Source organism: Prinia subflava, chromosome 7, assembly GCF_021018805.1.
Source record: "Prinia subflava isolate CZ2003 ecotype Zambia chromosome 7, Cam_Psub_1.2, whole genome shotgun sequence".
Taxonomy (NCBI): Eukaryota; Metazoa; Chordata; class Aves; order Passeriformes; family Cisticolidae; genus Prinia; species Prinia subflava.
This window is the reverse complement of record NC_086253.1, coordinates 12566381-12593103: the sequence shown is the minus strand read 5'-3', so window position 1 is coordinate 12593103 and position 26723 is coordinate 12566381. Positions and strand designations below refer to the sequence as shown.

General features: G+C 38.9%; 1 protein-coding gene across 2 annotated transcripts in view; it reads right to left on the bottom strand.

Moving 5' to 3' along the window:
* Positions 1-18696, bottom strand: part of STX18 (syntaxin 18) — a 59037-nt gene extending 40341 nt beyond the window's left edge. The window contains exon 1 of one of the 2 annotated variants that reach the window (XM_063401608.1): positions 18447-18696. In XM_063401608.1, the coding sequence (XP_063257678.1) occupies positions 18447-18611 (165 nt within the window). In that variant the 5' untranslated portion in view covers positions 18612-18696. The remainder of the gene's footprint in view (positions 1-18446) is intronic. The other variant, XM_063401609.1, reaches the window with a different exon arrangement.
* Positions 18697-26723: the final 8027 nt, after the last annotated feature.

The window sequence follows — 26723 nt, the reverse complement described above, 5'->3', positions numbered from 1 at the left end:
ACAATAAACTAGGTAACAACAAAAAGGAAAAATCCTCCCTTCTACTACAGGAAGTTAAACAACTGACTAGGTATTTGCAGGCAACCAAATTATCCTTCTTGTAGTTAAGAGTTTCTTACCACTTAAATAAACAAGTGTCTACTAATTCTGTAATGTGTAGAAAATCAGCCAAAAATCAGGAAATAAATATAGTAACAAAGGAATCAAATGGAGTGCAAATTAAGAATACCAACTATAAGAAATCAGTGACACTAAAATTGTGATTTCAACAGAAACCTATGACTAAACACAATACACAGAACCAGAAAGAAAAGCACACATCAAAAATGTAAGGACCAAATGAAGGCAAAAGAAAGTTACTTCTTTTAAATAAGTGAAACAGAAGAAAATAGGGTGACTCCTGAAGAACCTCAAATTTTTTTTCAAAATTAATACCAGGGGTTATAATAAAGTTAATATTCCCTTTAGATTTAAAAATGATCTTACAAGGGAAAATCAATGTATTTCCTTGAAGAGGCAGCTAAAAGATTCATGTTCTCCACCGGGTTTGGAGCGCCTGCTCCGAGGCGGGGACACGTACAATTACGAGAGCTGACTCAAGGGATCTGGCTTGAAAACAATCAACACACAAATATCCACTGAAGCACAAAGGACAAATGCCCTCACTTTTCAAATTTCTTTTTCTATTAAACTAAAACACAGGTTTTTTAAAATACTGTTTTTATCTTACACTGCAAATATAGTGTATGCAATGCACAGAGCAGAAAATCTATCAGGCAGTGTCAGAATGCAACTGAAAATTAACAGTAGTTTCTTGCAAGAGTCACAAAACAAAGTCCTTTTTCTAATGAGCAAAGAGATGCAACTGAACCAGCCAACCTTCATTTGGGAAAAACACTTGACGTGGTCATGAAAAATCTTGAGACCACAAAATAGTCTTTTTTCCTGTAAGACAACTTCTGTCTATTGCAGCCAGCATAATTCTTAAGTTACTGTCAGCAGCCTTGGAATTTGGGGTCTGTAGTGTCACTACCCCTTAGAAATAAAATTATCCAGATCCAAACACAGTGCTAAATCTAGACTTCTCATTTCAGGTAACCTTCCAGCCATAGGTACTGCCTTAGTTTACTCTCAGAACACACTCATTTCAGCTGTTGGGCTTAAATGCTTTCATTTCTGAAGTTCTGTGCAATACTGAAGCCATGTAAAATGAAATGAGCACAGGAAATAGATTCCATATCCTGGTCATAGCAGATTTTTCCTATGAAGCTGTAACACAGAACTATTAAAAATTCAGAAACTTCCACCAACAATCCCTATCTTCCATTGCAGTCTGGTGGTACACTCCACGGCAGCACAAACGTTAATAGAATTTCTAGGTGAATTTTATTTCTTATTGTCATAATGGTAAGGAGGAAGAAAAACAAGTGCTAGGGGATTAGAAGCAGATTAAGCAGATTATGATCATAGTTTCTATGATAAATCTACCAATACAAATGCAATTGTGCATCAGATTATGACATTTGCTATCAGCAACAGCTGAAAGGTATTCTTGGCTCCCGAAGTGGAGTTAAGGCAGGAAGAAATAAAGAACTTCTCAATGCTTTTGAAAATAAGATTCTAATGAAGGACTGAAATTTTAAATTGGATTTCCTGACTTCCAAGTGCATGACAGTCGTTCCTTTCTGAGAGGGGAAAAAATCCAAAACAACAAACCAGACTGATGTTATATACTACTAAATTTCCTGATAATACACTATTACAAATTTTCCTTAAAAATATGATTATTAATATAATTTTATACATTTCCATATTACCTCTTCAGAACAGTACCATTCATCCAGAAAACTATTATACACTAAAAACCCAAACCAACCAAACACCTCCCACGCAGAAAAACATACCAAAAGAGAAATATTAGAGAGCTTTTCCCATGCCTACAAAATATGGAGATAAAATACATTCCATGCAATCTCCTGGGCTTCAGCTTTATGGTCAACGCAACATTCATTAGATCATTTTTTTCCTCAAGTGTTACAAGGAAAGCCAATTAAACATCAAAAGACTCCTGCTTGTCATGTCAAATTTACTACTTACTGGAACAGTGTGCCTTATTCATCAAATACGTGTTGACTTGCAAGTCATCATGAACCACATTCTTAACTAATTACAGCAACAGCTACAAAATACTGATTATTATTAAGAATAAGTAAGTTAAACTGAACGCACTAATTATCATAGGCCTCACTTGCCAAGAAACGCCATTCTATCAAAAGCACACTGCACAATTAAAAGTTAAAAATAAAGCGTTTATTCTATTCTTAATCATTGCTCCTCCACTGCTACCCAAGAGATAGGAAATGTTCTCCTGTAACAACCTCAGTCCTGTGCACTGCACTGAGTTCTGCAAACTACACAGCTTTGTTGCAAAGAATGCCCACCAAGAGAAGGCTGCTCAGAGCTGTCCTACAAGGAATAACAACATCATGTTGGAAATGCTATGTCAGACAGTGAATGCAGCATGAGATTCCTCTCAACAAGATGCATATTATATTATATATTATGTGGTTTGGTCTGCTTGTGTGATAATATCAAAAGATGACTAGGTTTCAACTGGGTGGTCAAAGTGATAACTTACATTAATTTCAACGACTTGTAGCCATCTATGTATTCTCTAACATTGCCTGTGTGGCTGAATGGATTTGTTTATTTGCTTTAACTGAAAGAAATTAATAAAATAATTGAAAAACTATTTTCAGCACAGTTTCTAATCTCTGTCAACTACTACTAATAATATTGCAGTCAGGTAGTCGGGGTTCATTTTTCTGAAAGAGCCAAAACCATCAAAGGCGCATGTTTTAATCTAAATATTAAATATATTATATGAGCACAGACATTAAATTACATAATTTTGTTCAAATTTTTTCATAATTTCATTGCAGCAATATTAAAGATTCAAAAGAGACGTTTAATCCACTTTTTAAAAATTTAAATATTATTTATACAGTAAACTCTTAGGACTTGGTGCCATTTTATTAACTTCATTGGAATAAAAAATGTTGCCATAAACACTAAGTCAACAAATAAAAACCTTCATGATCTAGCAACTAGGTAGCAAAATAAATCCTTTAAAAACTATCAAACAACGCTAAAAATAAAATTAGATCTAAATTCAAGTTTTAGACTGTGGTCAATTGAGGTCTAGACAAAACCCGATGTTTGTTCACTGCCTAGTCTCCAGTCTGCTCCAAGTTTGAAAAGGTAATTGAACTCAGTCTATAATTACTGGATTAGATACAGATGGGCTCTGTACATTTCAGGGGAGGAAAGAACTGTTTTGATTCATTTTATGATTGCCTGTAAGGTCAGACTTTTCAAAATGTACTTTCATCTGTTAAATAGTTTCTCAAAGTCCCAAGGGGACATCTTCAATAACTGATGTTTTAAGCAATTTGAGTCTATCAGATCAAGTCTTTGAATGTAATATGCTGTCCATTTTCTAGAATTATAAATGTGCATGTAGGTTAATTGCTACAACTCTGAGAGAGTTTCAAAACTACATTTTTTCAGAAAATTGCTAGTTTTACCCAACAACTGTTATGCATAAATAGTTTCAGAATTATTTTGGTTTAGGATACAGCATATCTTTGGAAATACAAATAAGTGACACCAATTAGAAATGTCCTTACTCATAATGCCTTCCCATTTGGGGAATGCTCTCTCAGGACCCAAGTGAACAATACTTGAATAGTTTCAACTGAATCCGTTCATTTCTTGCAAAACAAAAAAAAAGAGAAATATGTCTTAAACCCTTTAAGAACACTTGAGGAGACTTCTTTTTCCATAATCTTTTATTTGAGCCTTCATCATCACTCTCAGTCAAGATAAAATGTGGAATAAACAATGAGCAAGCAATAAACTTTCACTCGGCTACGAATTTTTTGCACAGTATTTTCTTCCATTAAATCAACCATAACTCTGCAGCCTGTTTCAGTACAACCAGGATTTCATCTTGCATCATTCAAAGTCTTGTTTGGTTAACAGTTCAAACGCTCTGCAAAGGGAATCTAGCTCTGCTCTCAGTTAGGGACCCTCAGAGCTACTGTAATAGCAATTTAAAGCAGAAAACACACCATGCAATCAGGCGGCCATATAATAGTTCAGTTCATAGTCTTAAAAGAGGCAGGAAACTTAATTCCAAACAACTTACTATTCAAGAGTTTCAGTTTCTCTGTACTGCACCAATCCTCTTCCCTACAAAATTCCAATAAAAATACTTTTTTGTTAAGACATACATTTGTGTTTAATGAATGACAGTATCTCACTGGCAACAGTCTCAGTCACAGAAGTTATATTTGTAGGATCTATACCTAGACATCGATAGAGCTGTTCTGCCACAGCCTTAGTGTTCAAGCACTGGCAATAAGGATAATTGGAACTATGTTAATATAATCTCTGTATCTGAGTGGGCTAATGAAAAAGCATGTTATCTCATGTAATTTCCATGATTAATATTTTATTCCTATTATTTCAAAGTTGTCCACAAGAGGGACAAAACCTGAAGGCAGAACCAAGCACGACAAAGCCCCAGCAGCAATAATAATTGAATTATTTGTATGCCTGCTAAGACAGAAGATCCTGTCCATCATCATCAGGTTGCACAGAATTCCCACCACAACTTACAAGTCTCACCAAACGAAGAAACTTCTTCTGCTTCATTTTAAGAACTGATTGATACAAATCAGTTTGTTCAAGACACTTCAATCCATAAAATGCCTGCAAGAAGACTACGGGTTTCTGCAACAGTAGCTCTTTTTTAAATGTAAGAACACCAGCAGCAACCATGTATAAGCAAATTAAAATTGCCTTTGAAACAAGCATGCAATTTTACTCAAAGGATAAAATCCATTAATATTTTCATTATCTTCTTCCCCCACATCTCTAATAGAAGCTTTTAAATGTTTCTGTAAAATTGAAATAACACTTATATATAGAATTTGCATTAGGTGCTTATGCTTAATTCAGTAAAATAAGTCTCAATCTTTACTTAAGAGCTATATAGAAAAGGCTTCTTCTCCCTCATTGTAAGCAACAAAAAGCTTCCTTCAAAAAATACATATGCCTTACTTCCGCTAAAAAATGAAACTATAAGTATTTCAAATGTATTGTGGGAACCCACAAACTATTCCTGAAATTACTATAATTTTTTGGACAATAAATTGTGAAGAAATGCTCAAGTAAATGAAACAGCCAAGCCATAGCACCACATATTCTGTATGCTGTAACACGGCAGAAAATAAACACACTACAAGTTATACTGGGTCACATTCTGGACCAGCTAATCAGCTCTTTGATATTTTTTCCTTTTTCTTCTCCTTCACATTTCCACTATCTGTAATAAATATTCGCTGTATTCGCTGTACAGTCCTTTACATTATATTCAAACCCATAAGAAACAGAATCTGAGCTCTTGCAACAATTTCCCATTATACTTTAATGGATTCCACAATGAGCTAAAAATTACGGGAACTGAAAGCAACATCATAAAGAAAAATAAAGTGTGTTCTTACAAGCTAGTCTCACTCATATTATGTTGTTTCCTTGTGTCTTTACACAATCCTAAAAAAAAAAAAAAAGAAAGATACCCTATTCATGTATATTAAATGGAGTCACTATGCAGACTACTGCAATGTGGCACTATTTAATCAACAATTGCCTCATATTGATTCCTTCAGTCCTAAAAATAATAACAAAATACATATATATAATTTAACCACCTTTGTACATCACTCATCCCCTGAAATCTGTGGGGAAGAAATCTGACAACAACAAAAAAAACCCATTAAAAAGTGGTTGCTTACTTCACAGCAACAAACTTCTGTGGTAGATTAAGCACCCTGTGAAGTCACATACAGCTATTTTATTTTAGAAATACTCTAGCGTGATTTGTTTCCTATAGGTGCATGTATTATTAAAAATTAAGAGAGAACATTCATCCATTTGCACAGTCCAAGGTCAGACTGATCAGAGTCACAGGTCACTGGAGCAGTAGTCTGGGATCTGGAAAACCAATATCCAATTCCTTGCTTTGGTATGAAACAATGTCCCACATGCAAAAAGGAATTCCAGAGCCATCTCTGTGCATTAACTGCTGCATTACTTGTTGAGTACCATATGTATTTTGAAATACACAGATTTGACTTTAGAGATTCCAAGTGATGCAGAATTTACCAGATCAAGAATCAGCTGAATCACACCTCAAATAATGCATACTACTTGCAGCACTACATCTCATTTTGCTGTTCATAGGATCCATGAAGAAATCAGAGACTTTTTTATTTGTGATTGTGTGTCGTAACAAAATAAAAATTTCTCACCACAAGGTAAATTTTTCAGACTTTAGATGATTCTAGTAGCTCTTTCTATTTTAAAAAATCCCAACAAAGCAACATCCCACTACTACCACACTTCTGGAAAAGGTTGATATCAGAACTGGACACAACATTCTATCATTTTAATAGTGCTATACACTTTCCCTTTAACAAATAATTCCCTCTATGTTTCATTAAATGCACGTCTTATAAAAACTTAAGTTCCATTATTTTGGTATTGGCTTCTATGTGCAGTATTTACTAGGAGCCAAGAGGCCAAATTATGCCTTACCACACCCACAACCAGAACCAATACATGCCACCCTCACACATGCAAAGGTAGTATCATGTCCAAGAAATACATATATGTATTTCAAATACATACATTAGCATATATGTAATAATTTTTCTATGTAGTTGAATGAGGAATGCCTCAGTTTAAGCCTACACAAAGGAACGCTTTCCCTTGAACATCACAGCAGAAACTGCAAGCTGGCATTACACTGTCCAGCTGACTAGACCCAAAGAAAATAACATAACAAAGACAACTGAAGAAAGCAGAATTTTAAATTAATCAAAAATTTGTTGCTGTCACTTAAGAACTAGTATGCAACAAGGTTCTGAAAGAAGAATATCCCAAGAACACACACATCTGTTTAATATTACAAGCAAACTGTCAACATCCTAAGTGAAGATTTAATTCAATATTTTTTCTTTCTTGATGTTTTACCTTTAGTCAATTCCTTGTGAGAGTATCAGCTTTCTGTAAGAAACTGTTAGATATAAAGAAATGTTATTGTAGCATGTTTATAAAATCATAGTTCGAGAACTTTTTATTTTTGTAAGGCCTGACCACAACTTAATTATCTGCAGGACATTCCAAGCTCACAATTGTAAGCTCCAGTTCCCAAGCAATTTTAAACAATATCTACTGTACAGGACATACAGCACTGGAAGTACCACAAAATGGTAGTGTTTCAAGTCATCATTAGAACCTTTAGACATGGTTTTTATATTCAATAAATATGTTTCTCTCCTAATCATTAAATGCTTTTCATCACCACTAAGTTTGTCTTTCACGCCTGCTTGCTATCAGTGTTTTAATATAACTGAACTAGTCATAAAAAATGCAGATATTATGTATAACATGCCCATAAGATACACACAAAGAGTCCTAAGAGCCATATGTTCTTCTACAGCTCACACAATGTTTTCCTTCTTTTCTAGGAAAGAACTGGAGTAAAGGCAGGAAAAAAACTTGTTAAACTGGGGGAGATTGGGGAAAAGCGAGACCTATCTCAGCCAAAAACTCTCAGTGGAAGGCTAGAAATTTTTGAGAGAGAGAAATCTCTGAAGTTCTGGGAATTCAAATTTGTTTTTCAAAACATCCAAACCACCTGAAAATAGTAAAGAAAAAAAAAATGCAATTACGTCCGGATTTTACTCGTCAGTCTGAAAACCAGCAGATGACACCAGACTTTCATAAAAACTCAGATCTCCAAGAGCGTGTTTTCCTCCCAAAACACCAAAGACCTTGGTTCCAACCCATTACTGACAAACTCCTCTGTTTTCCTACCCTTTTATCAACTCTCCCCTGTTCTGGAGGCTGAGACCTGGCTGCTCTGCACTCTCAGGCTCGCTGCTGCCACAGAGGCAGGGAGCAGCTCCCAGCGTACCCAGGGTGGGCTCCGTACAACCTGATGCTGCCTTCGCTCCTCCTCCTTCACCTGACACACCTCGGTGTCCTTTATACCAGACATCCCCACAAGGCCTGCAGCAAGATTATTTATGGTCTTCTAAATATGGTGAGATTTTACTTGCACCTTGACTAAACACAGAAGGCCTTGGATTTTTTTTACCATAAGAAAAATTAATAAATTCACAGAATGATCTTATTAAAATTATAGTCATTCTAGTTAGAATATTAGAATAATACTTCATATTAGAGGTCAAACAAATTCAGGAGTAAAACCAAGACCCCTTCTCTTATTTGCCACCATTAACCAACACAACAGTTGAGAGCTTATGGATATCCCCACAGAACCTCCACCAACATTCACTTGAAACTCATTTCACTCTTCCTACCCAACTGAAAAACTGGAGAGGTGGGAAACACCAGTCAGTTGCATCTACAGAAATTTCTCAACAGAAATGAAATGTTAAATTTAGAATGAGTGACATTACATCCATATGTAAAACTGTTTAAAAGTCTACAAAAAAAAAGATATACCCAGTGTGAAATGACAAACAATCCATTAATAATGGAAAATCGAAGAGTGAAAGAAGTTGGATTACATTTAATTTTATCTGTTTTATATTTTGTTTGCTTTTCAAATGCTGGACAATACCTGCAGAAATGGAATAGATGCAAATTTGAGTCAATGCAGCACATGCACTTTTCTACAGGTGTCACCAGCCTCCATCAAAAGAGAAGGCAGAGTCAGAATGAAAGGGTAAAAAGGGACAACAAACTCCTGATCACTATAAAATGTACTTTTCTGCCAAACAGAAAGTTTTGACACACCACCCTGAAGCCAGGAAACTCACATTTTCAAAAAAGTATCCATCATTTCACATTCTATGCAATTATACTACAGTGTGTAATATTTTCAACACTAAAGAACATTTTCCTAAAATTACTGGAAATGATTCATACCTCCAATTTTCACCCTTTAATTGCTCTCACTGCTGAAGCTATCATGGCAGGTTTTAATACTTGCCAGTCTGAAAAATATTTTCAAGTACAGAGGACTGAAGTTTCAAAGACAGAGCATATAATTACATAATCTTTCACTGAAAAATTGTATCCTTTAGTCCATGGTGAAACACACAAAAATTTAATCGACTCATTACCAAAAAATCACAAGCTATCAGCTCAGCATTACAGCAATAACTAAACCTGAAGACCAAAATGAGTCTCAATTAGCAAAAATACAAGTGTGAGTCCAAAAACATCCCTCTCTACCGAAAAAAGCAGCAAGATACACCATGAACACAGAAAGAACTGCAGGATGCTGGAAAGAGTCACAGCTAAGACCTTCTCTGGACTGCTATCCACCCAACTTGTTCTATTTTCAAAAAAGCAAAGGAGAATAATCAAACACCTTAAAGTTACCAACTTTCAGGGAAATGAGCTTTATTTTGGCCTCAGTATTAATAGCTGGAAAAATAAACCCCACAGTTACATCTCTTAACAAACCACACTGATATTCTTTTGAGTTTGCTTACTTTTATGTTCATTGCTGTCCCAAACAAGAGTTTATATTTCAAAATACATAAATATAGAGCCCAAAGCTTATAGCAATGGCAGTGAACCAAAGTACTCAATGAGCTGTTCTTGCTTCAAAATCTTTGATAAAGAATTCAGACAAACAGCAAAAAGTGTAAATGTACCAGTTAAATTCACTAACCTTAAAATATTAAGTTCCATCTTTTTTCTCCCTTCTTTCACTTGCCTTTCTCTCTTCCCTATTTAGATGAACTATATCACAACCTCATATCATTTCCTGATATTCATTCTGGTTTTTTACTCATATTTCTATGTGTAATGTCAGTCTGTCTCTTCTACAACCTGGATCATTCCATTTTCTTCCATGATGCCTGCACACTTTCTATTGTCTGTCTTTTCCACTGTGTCTCTCCAGCTTTTCAGACACTTCAAGGTCCACTACCCTGCCTCTAGCCCATCCTTCTCCTTCAGAGATCATGCTAATGTAAACTATGTTTAGAAAAGAAGGAGACAACCTATGCTAAACCTCAGCTTTCTTCCATTTCCACATGCTCTACAAACTTCCACAAACATTATCCTTTGTGGAGGGATGAAAAAGCAAGAACCTGCAAAAGCTTGCAGCTTAATGGAACACCACAGTCAGGAAAGAGTCCACAGCTCCAGGTGCAGGATGTAACAATTCCTCAAACTCCAAGCCAGGAAAGAACTCCCACAAGCAGCCTGGAAGGAGGTGAGGTGAGGACGAAGACAACATCCTCAAAATGGGAATTCAGTGTTAGATACTTCTGGACTCCTCAGCACCACATGAGGTCCAGTTAGTCAAAACAAAATTAACAGGCAACTAAGGAAAGTTGTCTCCCAAGCCAACTTTCAATCCTGCTGTTCTGTTAAATTCAGAAAATAATTCCCATGGAGTTGAGAATGTACTTTAAAACAAACAAACAAAGCAAGGGGAAACAATGACGGACATTTGCACAGAATTTCCCAAAATGCAGGAGTTCAGAACTTTTCCCCAGGGCCATCCAATACCCTCCTCACTGTTTCTGAAGTGATTTTTGCTAAAACCAGAAGCATCACATGGGGAACATTAGTGATTTGGCATTTAGTCCTAATGTACTAAACAAGGTCAGCATTTCATTCTTCTCCAAGTTGTTTTTATTCTTCAATCTTTACTCTGCTATTTCTTTAACCAACTTTTTAAATATTTCTCATCTACTAATTAAAATTATCCTCTTTCCCTTCCATCTCTCAGACTAAACGTCTCTAACAAGGATGAAGGAAATGAGAAGCAAAACCAATAAATGCTCATAATAAAAAACTACCATTAACCGTAATTTGCACAGGGGAAGAGATAAATCTGAGGTATTAGACAGCAGAACACTGTAACTCCCTATTTGAAAAAGTAGAATTTAAAATTATATTTTCTGCCTGCAAAATATATATGGGGGAGGGAAACCCATGTGTATGTAAACGAGTACAAAATGCAACAACATCAGTGAACTTTGGGGGAAAGAGTGACTGTTTATAACTGTTCATGGAAGAAGTCAGAATTAATCCTAATGACCTCAGCAATGGGCCCAATTTAATAGAACTTATCTCAAATTAAAAGTTAAGTGAACTGAAATATCACTCACTGTCCAAAATCTGGCACAGTCATTCATTTCTAATAAAGAGACTAATTTGGCTACACCACAAACAGTATATATTTCCCCTGCATTCAAATATTCTCTCATGGGAGTTATTCTTATGTAATCAGTAGAGAAAAAAAATTGTATTAAATAACCTTATTAAACTAGGTTATAATTTTTCAGTTGGAGTATAAAACCAAAACCATTAAAGCACACAACTTTAACCATTTTTGGCCATTTCCCTCATAGCCCTGGTAAGTATCAGCTATTCAGTTACAACAGAAGCAGTTCACTACATGACCATGCAGTCTTTGGTGCTCTGCCTGTGTTTGCCCACAGCAGTACCACTCTTGGGTCTGGAAATTTTAAGGATTAAGACCCTTTCAGTTCTGTTTTAGACCTGGAGAGTACATGTCCCATCCCATAAAAGTTAATACAATAAACTGACTACTTCGTTATTTTGGATATTTCCCAGCCTTTTGAAAAGCTCATATATAACCTGACTGTTCTGGAGTCATCAACCTGAACTTGACTCCAAACCATCAAAATAATAACTGCATATGCCAATAAAACATTTAGTATCTGGCATTTTAATTTTTCTATAGCTTTTACTTTTAGAACAAGGATGGTGTTACTCCCTCCATCAGCACATTGGTGCCAATCACTGAAGTATATTTTGAAACCAGTGGAAAAGCCTGTGGACCTCCCAGCTTGCAAGTCAACTTTTTTCTTAGCATACTAGAATTGTATTATGCACAAGGAATACTCTGTTTGAAATCTAGATCTTCAGACTTCATCTACTATCTTCTAATCTAATCTACATCTAATATTTTTCAAAGTTTTTATTTGTAAACACCTAGAAATTTTCCAGTGAGGGTCTTGTCTTTCTCTATTAGCACTGTGTACATTACACAGTTTCAGTGGCTGAATTTTATCCTTGGTACCTCTTCAAACAATCCTGAACACTCTGAAAGGGATCAGAAAGTATTTCTGTTTAAAAACACTCCCTTTTAACTGTGCTATGTCAACAATTACATTATGCTATTCAAGGTGGTCTTTCATGGTCAGTTTGGGGGACCAGTCCCTGGTTTGGGCATTCCCCATGCCTTTTTTAGGCTTTATTTAATGTAGTGACAGTGGCAATGAATAAACTGTAACACCAGATACAAACACTCCTACCCTTTGTCTGTCTTAGGGGAATGCTCTAAATACTAATCTTTATCTACTTGCATTTGTAATACAAAAACGTGCAGGAATATCTCAAATCTGGCACCAAGGACAAAGCATCAGCTCTCCATCTCTTCTAATAGCACTCCTATTTTAAATTATCCCTTCGGCTGCATTCCAAACAATGAAATAAGCTGGACTTTCACAGGTACGCATGAAAAGCTGTTTTACATAGAGTATGTAAAATTAAAAAATAAAATAAAATTATAAAGTCACCACTGCCCTATGTGTAGCCAAAGCAATGAACTACAAAAGTCAAGTGGCCTTGTAATTAAAAGGTTTGCTTAAAATTTATATTCAATGTCATTTGTTCTGGCTCTCACAAGAACTAGTTCTGGAGACAAGTTTTATGTGGGGATTTTTCCTCCTCATTACACATTTGTACAGAGCAGCTGAACATATTTTTTGTGTGAATATTGGCCTATTGTACCATTTTTTTTTGAAGAATCAGTTAATCATCCTACAGAATCCATATGCAGAACTTATATGAATAACAGATGTTGCAGCCTCATGAATCTGGCATCCTTATGTGCTCAACAGCTTCAAACAGGGACATTTGATCATTCTGAAATTTTGCATTTAAAGATTTACAAGTATTTAACCTTTCAAATTTTCCATTCTCAAGGATATTTCTTCAGATATGCCTGATACTGATTTTGAATAATTCATGCTTCTTCCATTTTTAGCTTTTCACAAAACCTTTTATTCACAACTGCAATTAAATCCACCATTAAAATCTGCTTGACCATTAATTTATATTTATTTCTGTTTATAGGTTGTATAAGTCTTGATTCCATTTGTCCATCGGATATTGAACAGTCAGCAATCATAAAAATTTCTAGTTCCTTCAATATTTTCAAATATCTAAGATGTATATTTGAAAGATTATATTCCCAACTGCTCACATTTGCCACGAAAAAGTAAAAACTAAGATCTAAAGAGTCAGATTCCTAATATTGCCCTAAAACAGAAGTAGAAATGCCAAATACTTTGCAAAACTGACAATCTTTTAAAACATCCGAGACAATAGATTTAAGGCATTGTGAAGCTGTGAACCAGTGTCACAAACTGGGGCTCTGAACTGTTTGTTTGTCACTGAGCACTTAATGCAAGCCCATTTTTTTTACTTAAATACTTTTGCTCTGATCTTTAAAATTCTTCAATAATTTAGTTTAATCCCAAACCTGACACCATACCAAGGAACACCTGTACTGGATTTGTGTGGCAAGGTTTTGGTAGTGGGGTGTTTTGGCTACAGGGGTGTTTTCTGTGAGAAGCTGCCAGAATCTTCCCCGTGTCCAGTGGAGCCAATGCCAGCTGGCTCCAGGACAGACCTGCCACTGTCAGGATGAGGCCAGCAGCACCAGTGGCTGTGCCTCTGGGATAACAGAGTTAAGAAAGAGGTGAAAAAGTGTAACTGCACAGCAGTAACTGCATCAGGAGGCAGGCATGAGAAGATGTGAGAGGACAGCCCTGCAGAAAAGTCAGTGCAGAAGGAGGGACAGGAGGAGCAGGAGGTTCCCCTGCAGCCCCTGGTGCCAACCATGGCAGGGCAGCTGTGCCCCTGCCGCCCATGGAGACTCCACGGTGGAGCAGGTGGATGGCCACAGGCAGCTGTGACCCCAGGGGAAGTTCACACGGTCTCCTGGCAGGATCTGTGGAGAGAGAAGCCCACACTGCAGCAGTTCTGCTGGCAGGACTCCACAAGCACTCCACACTGGAGCAGCTCACAGAGGACTGTCTCCTGGGCAAGGGACCCCACTCTGGATCAGGGGAACAGGCTGAATTATCCCTTGTGGAGGAAGGAGCAGCAGAGACAACATGTGAGGAACCTCAGCCTCCACTCCTTGTCCCCCTGTGCCACTGGTGGGAAGAAGTAGAGAACTGGGAGTGAAGTTCAGCCTGGGAAGATGGGAAGAGTGGGGGAAAAATGTTTCTAAGATTGTGGTTTATTTCTCATTATCCTCCTCTGATTTGGTTGGTAATAAATTAAACTCATTTTCCCCAATTTAAGTCGGTCTTGCCCACGACCCAATTGCTGAGAGATCACTCGCTGTCCTAACCTTGACCCATGAGCCTTTCATTCTATTTCCTCTCCCCTGCACAGATGAGGAGGGCAGTGATAGAGTAGCTTTGGTGGGTACCTGGCATCCAGTCTGGATAAAACTACAAACTATATAAAAGTATGAAGAAATGCAAACTGGATAATATCCCTGGATAATATTACCCTGCATTTTGAACAACATGTCACTGTAAAGTCTAAGAGAAAGAAAATGTTTTGTTTTAACTCACTAAAAAGCACTAACATAAACATAATAAATTATAAGTCTTTTATAAATTACAAGCAATGGAAAGTCTGTCACTGTAACTGTAGCTTTCCTGTAGCTACAGGATCCTGTTGATCCATAACAATAATTTCTCACCTGGTCCTAGTCAACATGCAGCTGATGAAGAGATTGAGAGGTGCCAAAAATATTCAACATAAAAAAGCGTTAGTCACATTACAGACAACCCAATGGTTGTACAGTGGCAGCTGACAGACCAAAAACCCCCAAACCAAATAAACAGTGATGGGTCAATGCCAGGGCAAAGAAAATCCTTTCAACAGCTCAGAGCTGTAACTTCATCTTCGATTTATATGAATGGAACAGCTTAATAACATCAACAGCAACACTGTCTCTGTGACTAACATTACCATGGTTACAGGTGAGCTCATAACATCCTTGTGATAAGAACTTAAGTCTCAAATGCAAAAACCTTCACCAGCTCCCCAGAGACTGCAGCAATGCAGTATACCTGAGCACAAAACAGCCAGCTTCAAAAAATACAAATTAATACAGAACGTTGAAATATTTTCTTATGATTAACACAAAACACCGAGAGCACACATCTCTAAACCAGCTTCCCCACACAATATTGATTCAAGTCAAAACTCTTATATTCTACATTCTCTGTGTCTCCTTCAATCCTCAATCCTCCTTCAAAAAAATCAACTTAAGTTTGAAAGTGTAAAACAGGAATTTATAACTTTATCTCCCAGGTGCAATGAACCTCTACCATAAATACAGAAGCTGTGTAGGATTACTGGTTACAATTTTGTCAGCTTCTTCTCCAAACACTAAGCACCTTCAGTCTTCCCTCTTAAACATCACTTAGACTGTATACAAAGGAGTTAAACCCCAAAAAAGTCTCCACAGTTCTTGGATCCTACAGCAAAACTCACAGTCCTTTAAGGGCAGAAAGGACAAAGAGAACATTCAGTGTATAATAGTTACATCACTTAATACAGTTCAGTGAACTGTTCAAACGCTTCATGTGACACAAAACCTCTGTGGGATGGGCTAGAGAGATCTTTGATCCTACAGCTGAGCATCCACCCAGTCCCACACTCCAGCTGTTTTGCAGCTGTGAGAAACTGGCTGCTACTCCTGGAGCTTGGAGCATAAGCAGCATCAGCACAGCTCTACCTGCAAGATGCTACACAAACTCACACAGAATATAATGTTGAAAGGAATAGTTGTCTGTGCAGACTCTATTATTTCACAATTTCCATATTTGCATGCCAGATGGAGAACTTGCATTGAGGACTTTGGGCTTCTCTAGTTTGGAGAAAAGGCAGCTGAGGGTCAGCCTCATTGCTCTACATTTTCCTGAGGAGAGGACATGCAGAAGTGTCAATCTTTTCCCTCTGGTATCTAGGGACAGGATGACTGGGAATGGTTCAAAGCTGTGCCAGGGGAGGCTTACACTGGACATTAAGAAGCATTTTATAATGAGCAGGTGGTCAAACACCACAAGAGGCTTCCCAGAGAGGTGGTTGGTGCCCCAAGCCTGTCAGTGTTCCAGGGGCATTTGGACAATGCCCTTAGTAACTTGCTTTAACTTTGCTCAGCCCTGAAAGGGTCAGGCAGTTGGAGCAGATGATAGCTGCGGGTCCTTTCCAACTGAAATATTCTATTCTGCAACCTAGTATGGCATAAAGAAAGTGGTGACTAAGTGTAGCTTATTCAGGGTCTTAACTATTATCATATATGGATTCTGACCAGTGTCGTTCATTAAAACTTTTATAGACAACACTAGCTAAACATTTCATATCTTCCTGAGTTTAAAAAATAAACAAAAAGCCTGTTTAGTGACAAGAATTCACTAACTTTTGGGGAGCTTTTGAAAAAGAAATATATTAAAGAATTAATGTATCTGTCAAAAGATTACATTTCCAAGCCAAAGTGCATAGACTTGGCTGAAGCAGTTAAACTTTTAATCAAAAGACTACAATAAAGCATTTGAAAGAGGGTTTGACACATACATAACCAAACTGAAGTGTATTTGGCTGAAACAAACTGGTAAAATCATCATTTATTTTACTATAAAGCTTATTCTTCCAGCTGCCATTTCAACGTTTTATTCACACAATAAAATGATGCTCTGTGGTCTGGTGGGCTGTTGGCTCACTGTCGCAAAGGTACAGGAGCTAAGGACGCTCCTTCTCACTGACCAGCTGTCAACAGGCACCCTGTGTTCACACAGCAACACATTTCGGCTTTTGTTTCCTCTCCAAAGTCATTGTTTGTGTAAGTACCATTAATTAAAACCATTGTCCCCCTCAGACGGTTCAGCTCATCCCCACTGGCATTAGCTGCTTACTTCACCTGATGCTCTTACAAATTAAACAAGACACTTTTTTCTCTCCGCCTTTGTCCTTCTTTCTGGACAGTGCACTGAGGAAACTCAGAAAGGGTGAGGAGTTCAGAGACAAAACCTGGGATCATCAGGAAAGCGCAGCTGTGAACAGGGGGGAGCCAAAGAACCAGGGCAGGAAAAAAGGACATGGCTATGGCATGCTGTCACTGCACAGGACCACAGCAGGGCAAGGGGAAGATGAGGTGAGGGTAGGCTTGAGTATGAACAGAACTTCAAAAAAGAAAACCAAACTTGGGAAGAGGCAAAAGCAAAGAAGCCCTGGTAGTAAGAAGATAAGGGGAATCAAAGACTAAAAGGGATGAAGAGGTTGGCATGAACCTAGTCTGAGACTGTAAATTATTTGAAATACAGACATGGAAACTGAGGAGGAATCGAAATTCAGAGAGAGATAATACTGGCGGCAATGGGGCAAAAGGCTTGTTCAGAGGGAACAAACAAATCTGTGGCTGAAAGAGTATGTGGAATGGCACCTAAAACCCTCAGATTTCCTTGTGCTTCCCCTGCTGCTATAAACCACCTGTGCATTGCTCATTTAGTCCCAAACTTGCATATCCATTCTGTAAGTCTGTCTGCTCAGAGTTCCTCCCAGCTTTTCAAAATACAGTCACTGCTTCATCAAAGATATGTTATTCAAAAGCTGCCTTTGACTCAGTATGGAGGAGAACAATATGCAACAAAATTGTTTTTACAGAACGATTACAGACTGAGGACTGCTGTTAATGCCAATGAGCTTTCACCTCTGTAATTCCTTAACTTTCAGTGCTTGTCTTTTCAAGCCCTAAAACGTCCCGATTACCTCTGTACATGTAATCTGCCTAGGGCTGGCACTGAACTGCCACACCGTGTGAAGGGGAAGCAAGGAAGCCACGGGCAGCATGCAGGGAGCAGCACTGCAAACGCTGGCGAACGCGTGTGCTCCTGTTACGTGGCAGCCGGCAGGAGGAAACAGCCGTGCGCACGCAGGCACGGCCGGGGCCGGCGGATCCGCACCGACACAGGCGCAGCCCCGGCAGGAGCGGCCCGCAGAGCCCCCGGGAGCAGCGGGGAACGCGGGGACAGGCGGGCTCGGAGCCGGCCCCGGCAGCGCCGGGCCCCGGCTCTCAGCCGCGCTCCCAGCCCACACCCGCGTGGGAAAGCGCTGCCCCGGGGCTCTCTGCGGGCGGCTCCGGGGCCCGCTCGCTCTCCCCGGGGACGCTCCGAGGCGGCGGTGAGGGCCGGGCTGCCCGCCCGGGCGGAGCCGCTGCCGCCGGCCCCGGCTGCCCCTCGCCCTCCCCCCGGGGCCGCACTCACCACCTCCCGCGCCCTGCTGGTGAAGTCGCTTTTCGAGCGGGCGGTGCCCCGCTTGAGCAGCTCGTCCCTGGCGCCGTCCCCCGCCGCCGCCACCCCCAGCGCCTTGTTGCGGGTCTTCACGGTCTTCACGCTGGCCTTGAAGAGCAGGGTGATGTCCACCGCCATGGCGGCGCCGGTGCCGCCGCGCGCCCTTCCCCGCGCACCGCGGCCCCGCGCGGCGCGTTCCGGCCGCGGGCGGTTCCGGGCGGGAGGGGCGGGGAGGCCGCGGTGGCAGCGCCGTGCCGGGGAGGGAGGGACGGCAGCGGAGCGGGGCCGTGTCCCGGCACGGCCTGCACGCGTGGGCAGCGCTGAGTGAACGCTGAAATAGAGAATAGAACATGTATGGGGTAACGAACCCCCTAGAGCGTCCTGCCAGGTGCCGCCAAGCGGTGCTGGTGCAAGGCTGGTTGATTAATACACATTAACCAGATCCCTCTGCGATCTGGGGTAGGCGCTGGTGTGAGACTCCCGTACGAAATGCCCTCATGTGCGATCAGGCTCTGATCAGAACCGAGGACATGGCCTGAAGTTGTGTCAGGGAGGTTTAGGTGGGACATTAGAAAAAGGCTCTTCACCCACAGAGTGCTTGGGCACTGGCACAGGCTCCGCAGGGAAGGGATCACTGCACCAAACCTGACAGAGCTCAAGAAAGGTTTGGACACTGATCTCAGGTGTGACTCTTGGGGATGTCCTGTGCAGGACCAGGAGCTGGACCCGATGATCCTTGGGGGTCCCTTCCAACACAGAATATTCTGTGTTTCTGTGATTCCGTGTGTGTCCCATGACCACATATCCCCTTGTTACAGCGATGCTTTCCTCTCCTGAAGGGACAGCTGACTTCCCGGGTCCCCCGACCTGCTGCCACCTGCGCTGGCACAGTACATCAGTACCTGCAGGATGTATCACAGTGTTCATAATCTCATTGCAGGATAAACTTTGTGAAATAACATTTGCTATCGAGGCAACTTTATTATCCTGGTCTGTGCAGTGGCCTAGCTATGCAAAATTGTGTGGCACAGAGAGGAAAGCTTTTTACCAAATAACTAGTGGTGGTGTTTATATAAATATGCTTACACATACATATGTGCCACCCAGTGCTCTGGGATCCAGCAGACACCATGTAGTTTTTAGCTGTCCTTTCACTGACCAGAAGTACATTCATTCCCTGGCACAGTCTCCAAAGAGTACAATTTCCAAATCCTACCTCATCCCAGTGGACTGAAACTTAATCAAGCAGAACTATTTTTCCTATCTACTACAGGGTATCGGGCTTTCTTCTCATGTTGATTATTACTCTGCTTTCAGTTCAATTCCCATCAATTCAGCCTTGGCTGTATATTAGTGGTTCCCTCATAGTTATATTGTAATTACCATTCATTCATACTTTGTTATCATCGTTCTACTTTAAATTGTGTTTTTATTGTGGTTTGGCTACATATTTCTAATTAAAGGAATAAACTGTTTTAAGTCTCTGTCCTCGGTGCTGGATTTACCATGAAAATATATTTAAGGTATTCTATAAGTGGGCAATGAAGGAGATTAAAGTTGTCATTCCAGGAATGCCAGCAGTACTTGATTGAACCGTGAGCCAAATGCTTTCTCTTTCAACATTAAGAAAGTCAGTATAATGATACTTCAGCAAAGGACATGTTTAATAAAGCTATGTGAAGCACACGCATAGTAAATCAGATCCTTTCAGGTATGTTTCCTAACATGATGGATTTCCTTTTCCTTGCATTACCAAAACCCGAGCAGTCACATTTAATAAACTTTCAGGAATGACTTGATCATGCTGACATCCGCAGTCTTAAACTCCTGGAAGACACTTCTGAGATGTTCATTAATGCTACCAGTTTAGGTAATTTCCATGTGCCGTGGTTCTGCCATCCTTGTCATAACTAATAACTCATTCCACATACACATTCTTTCACAGACACTTGCACAGGTTAGTTTTTGTCTGTAAAAATAAGAAGGCCACATCTTGGCCCATGGTAGTATACTCCTTAAAATGTAGATGACAGCATTAACACTCAACTATATAGTTTGTTCCAATATTTAATGAAGCAAAGATTTACACTCCCTTAAAGTGGTCTCATTTAAATGACCATTGGATAAGAATCTACAGAGTTTTTCCTATTAGAGTTCTGCTTTTTTCACATTTAAACTGTAGAAATATGAAAGCTATTTTGAAATTTTGAACACCTTTGCTTACTGCTTTTAGAAAAAAGCCAATGTGTTGGTGCCTGTGTCAAGTAATAGTTTAATTATTTTCTAATGAGATTTAGATTCTTTAAAATAGCTGGAATATTCTATACATATTTTGACCAAAAAAAGGAATCTAGAGTTCATTAAAGCAGAGTAAAATTTAACAGACATACTATAGTTTACCTCCTAATTTTGCAAAGATTTATACACATATTAAACTACTTTGAATACTCCCACTGAGGTCAATGGAACCTCACACAAGGCACACACAGTTAAGCACATAACTCTTTTACTAGATTGGGAGATCTTAGCTGGAAATTCTTTGGGAACAAGATCATGTCTTTATTTCTACTTTTACTTATTTATTTCTGTTTTATGCATGTGACCAATAGTTACTGAAAAACACCCCGAAACAGAAATAGTAATATTACACAACCAATTTTGAACCTCAACAGTCTTAAAACTTCCATTCCAGCCCAAGGAAATAAACAGAGGCACGTTTTAGAAGAAATTGAGTATTAAAATTCCATATAGCTGATCTCATCTGTGAGAAACAAACTGAACAGCTAATCTGGCAAAAGAAAAAGTTAAAGTACCTTTTTAATGTGAAAGAAGGTTGCTCAAATGGTCTAACTCATTAGCTATATAATACCCAGGGCCTCTGCTGTAGAGATAGATAGCTTTGAAGATTACAACTGCTTTAAAATCAATTGCTAAGAACTGGTGCCCAGAGCTTTCATTTGAACTTGATCCGAGCTTCCTGTATACAGTAACTGCATCTCCTCAGCAGTCATTTGCACTTCCACAGCCACCTTCTTTTAAAAGCTTGGAGCTTACTTTGGAGTAGATAGGTTTCAACAGTACATGCTGGAGCTTCCTGTAATTGCTAAAAACACTCACCTTGAAATTTAAGATTTTAAGGCTGGAATAAAATTCCAAAAACATTCACAAAGCACTACAGTCCCACCACAAGCAATGCAGGTAAATTGGTGAGACCACATGCACTGTGCACTCTGTTGTGCCCCAGCAGGAGCATGTCTGCAAGAGAAGAAATGAAGACACTGCAAACTACAACATTTTTGTGTGCAGTGTGAGGACAGCAAGCTGATCATCAGGTCCTGGTATACTTACCTGCTTAACAGGCAGTCTTAGGAAAATCTACTAGTGAAAAGGAGTTCATGTTTCCCTGTGATTATCAATTAATGTGCTCATTAAAGAGGGGTTGGTGGGGTTGTCTCAGAGACAGGTAACTCCTCAAATTGTAATTTCCTTTGGGGTGAAAGACAAACAAAAGGGATAAAGCTCCTGAGCTTCCTCCCGATGTTACAAAGGTCCTAATTTGGCACAGACAGTAGAAGACTACATGTGGTCCATTTTCTACTTTTTTTTTTTCTTTTTTTGCATAAACCCAGTAACTTTCTTGGCATGATGACAGTGTTGCAAACTGAAGAGAATATCAAGAGGAAGGCAATTTGCTCACAGTGCACATTTGTGACCAAGACAATTCAAAAAGAGAGAAACTCCATTTGATGACAGTTTGAACTTTTAAGCCAAAAGTGTGAATACTTACTGGCTTACAGTTCGTGGATGTGAGAGAAATCTTCTTTAGTGTTTAAAAGTGGGGCTGGAAGACAACATGTACAAGGGAAGTATGATCACTTCATTGAAACAAAGTTTTGTGAAAAGGATGTATATGAACTGCAACTTGCATTGTCTGTGGCCACAAATATTGACTGCTAGAAACCAGTTCAATTGGCAGGAATATCAAGATTCTGTCATTCCTCTTGGAACTAGACCATCACAACAACATTTATACCAATAATACTAAAAAACCAGAAGCCCTGTGTGTAAAATATATTTTTGCCTTAAAACATGTCTGTATATATGTTGTCTAACAGTAGACATTTTTAGAGAAAATTATTACTGGAAAATTATTCTCCAGAGTCATGGGTTTCAGAGTGAAAGCAAACTCTTTAAAGTTCCAGCCTCTTAATAAAAATTGATTTTAAAAATCTGTTATGAAACATTAAGAGGCACTTCAGTCATGGAACACAGACATACTAACATTTTGTATTAAAAAAGAACTGTATTCAGAATTGATCTTCCACTGATTCCATGTTAGCAACGTGCAAAAGCGATGGTAGAGCAGCCCTTACAAGAGGATGGGTAAAACAAAAATACAAAAAGGGTAGAAAAATTTAAATGTACAAAGAACTTATATAAAGAATTAGTGTAGAGGAGAAGAGGGGAGAAAATGGAAAGAGCTTTTCCGAAGTTAGTTACAGACAATGATAAGAGAAAGGGAGTTGTGAAATCTGGATCTTTTTTTTTTCAATTTTCTCATAAGAAACTCAAACCCTGCTGTGTACATAACAAATCATCCAACATGATGGTTGGATGGGCATTGAATTGATGTTAAGTGCTTTGAAAGTAAAAGAGGAAAAATCGAATTGGAATTTTAATTCTGTTTCAATTGATGTAAACAGCAGTGACCAACTGATATGTCAGGGAAACAATGTCTTTCTTAATGCCCGAGTGCTCCCCACATTTACAGGGTCAGAAATAACAATAAGCCAAATCAAAGAAATTTCCATTACTGGGATTTGAGTCAGGCCCAGCATACGTCACCAGAAATCCTACAAGGTCTTTGCCAAACCCACAAAGGACTGGAGTAAATCCAGAGTTCCATTTGGACATTTCTGAGGTTGGGCAATGGCTCACTATCTGCTGGATATCATGCAGATTAGCAGGAGAGTGGCTTGTCACAGTCACCTTTACAGTAACTAAAGCACCAGCAAAGACACCAAATTAATTGACATTGCAGTACTAAAAATCATCTTTAGTTCTGTTACGTATGACTTTAAGCTTCTGTATGTTCTCCCAATATTTGCCTGGTTTTATTACAACTAAACTCCCTGACTCTTTTCATGGCTCAGTTGCCCAAAGCACTGCTGTGGGTACAAGGGAAGGGGTGGGACAAGTAGCTTGTGGAAGAAAGGGTAGGAAGGTACTGCAACAGCCCCAGCTCAGACTGGTTTGTTCTGTCAGTGAACAACCACTAAAACACAAACCAGCAGAAATAAACCAGGCAGAGTAACATTACAGAGAATAATTTTATCCTCATTTGTTTAGTAACTCCACAAAGCCAGTGGAAGAGGCATAGAAATAAAGCGTTTGACTCTATTTTTGTTTATCTTGGTAGAAGCAGGAGTTGGACTAGATGTAAATAGGTGTTAGAGCCCTTTTGGCAGGTTTGTAGCCTGCATAGCAGCTCTGTACAGAGATCTCTGAGCTGGCTCCAAGCAGACTGGCATGTCCACAGCGTACTGGATTCAGTGCCCTGGTTGGTTTCTGCCAAAGTGTAATCATATCCCTTTTCAGCTTAGACTTGTACAAAGGCATTATTATTGCAATATGGAATGTACCTTACCTGACAGGGTCTTAGAGCCAACCCTGTTTTTTTCATGTTGATGGCTGAGAGTCAGTGACCTGGTTTTCCTGGTCATTTTGTCTTTTCCAACTGATGAACCTGCAGTTTAGAGCAGAAACCTTTCTTGTTAATTCCTGGAGGAAAATAACGAAATAATTGATGCTCCTTTACTCTAAATAATCCCAAGGTTGGTACCTAGTCTCAGCTCGTTTTCTAGTCACCTCTACAGCCAGCAGCCCTTTTGACACATGTGCCATTCCTTCTAAGGGACATCCGTGGTGGGTGAGGGGCATAATTCTTATATTCAATATTCTTATTCTTCCAGTGCCTGTTTTCACAACCAGGTTTAAATCACACCTTTAGCCCAGACTGGGCATCCTGGGAGATTAGATTAATATAATCTTTCTTATCGTGATGATTCCTGTGATAAAAATGTAATATAACAAAATGAAATGATTCAATACTTCCTTGAGAACACTGGAGGGAGCTCACAGAAAGAGACAGGAAAAAAAGAGAAAAGGTGGCAAGAAAGAGAAGTTGTTTCAGTTCTGTGAATATTTACACTTAGAGATTGCATTTCATTGCAATACATTTACAAATGTAGGAAAGAGGCATTTTTGCTTATATTAAATTCTGGTGATTTTCCTCTGTATTTGTATCCTGGCATCATTGTAACTTTCTATTTTGAACACATTTATTCAGAAAACATGCTTAAGAGGCCTTTTCTTTTTCATTTAAATTATGTTTATTTGAGTTCTCTTGTTTCCGTTCACTTGGCTTCATGCTCTGCAGTCTGATATTTAATCTAAAATGAGGGAGAGGGACTTTGGCAAACTGTAGTTATACATCCCCTAGGAAAATACCATCATCTTCAGTGAACACAATATAATGAGGAGGTGTCCTATTACATAATTGAGGAGGCATTGTCTTTTATATGCATTCTGGTTCATTTTTCACACTAAATTAATCTTAATAAACATCTGCTTTGAGTCAAGAGAGTTTTGTGATATTTCAACCATGACCTCTCTGGAAGTCCAAATGATTTTGCTTTATGTTTCAGACTGGAGTATTCTTTTGAAACATTTCCCTTTACTATATGATAATCAGTGTGTTAACATGAGCTGATTAATCCCATCAGTCAACACTGATACCATGGCTCTTGTGCCCTTTCCCTAATAAACTCCTGCTTGTAAAATCACTGGCTTCTCAAATGAATTCAGGGCAATCCTGCAGATTATGGAGGTCAAATTTGATGATCACAGTGGTCCACTCTGGCATATAATCTATAAATCTGTAACTCAAACTGGAAGAACTACAAATAACTGTACAATAGCAGTAAATGAAATAAAACGAGCTGCTTTTAAGAGAGATCTTGATATATTCATGGAAAAGGTTATATAAACATGTTGTCTGCAATAGCTTGAGCAAGGATTTGGTGGCTCTGCAGCACTTCCAGATCTATTTTACTGTGTTTCAATTGCTCATCAGCTTGCTCTCATTTTTAATATTTGTTTTATAACAGTTTTTGATACAGTTACTAGAACAACAAATTAAAGATGGATTTTAGCTTTTTAAAGAAAGGCTCCCTTTCATTTCAGATGACAGACTGAATTGAGGCCTATGAATAATGCTTGTGTTGACCTGCCAGAATATGTCTTCACAGCAATGAATTCTCAAATACCCAGGCTGAGCTTATTCATTTTGAAGTCAATGGGAGGGAAGGCAATACAGCCCACTGCTGAATCAGTCTGCATTTTAACATAACAGTGATCATATAGTGTGTTTTTTAAAAAAAATAAGAAAATACTTTGCAAAAGCCACATTTGGTTTTCTGTCTGTGACTTTTGCTATAGAATTTATCTGCTCAAAATCCTAGTGCCATAAAGCATGTGTTAAAATAAATGTTCAAAATGTGTTGCAGAGTTCCAGAATTACAGTTCTTTCCTGTCCTTGTAGTTTGTAAGATTGGACAGAGTTGCAGCTCAGGGAAGAGCTGAACTGAATGAATATGGGGTATGGAGACATTTCCAAGAAAAGTAGGAAGTGGGTTTGGTAATTTATTCAGTAACACACTAAGGATCTGGTCCAGTTAAAACAATGGGTAAAGTTTATGCTGGCTCAAAGGGAATAAATACAAAGCAAACCATTTTAAAAGCAAGTTTGTTACTCCAGAGATACATCTCAGATGAGACAAAAGGAGTCTCCCATTCCTTTTTGTCATTACCAGTTTCATGGCTCTTTTTAACAGGACTGAGACTGGGAAAAGGATTGTAGGCCATCATGTCTTGGCTAAATTTCATCTCCAGTAGCTGTTTAAGTACCTTCGTTTCTTCCTGTGGTTTCCATTATTTATAGTGGTGCTAGATTTTACTGCCCCTGCTGCATTTTCCTCAAAATGTACTTGCCTTCCACTAACAGGTGACTGGCTCCTGGCATGTTTTACTGCCTCATGGAAAGATTGATGGAATTTTGTAGGTATCAGTGAAACACTTAGAGCTACTGATTTGAAAAAAGACCTTGGAGATGCTATTTTAAATTCATAGTCACTGTAAATCTCAATATGCAAACCAAAAGATTAAAGCAAAGACATAGTTTCTTTTTTC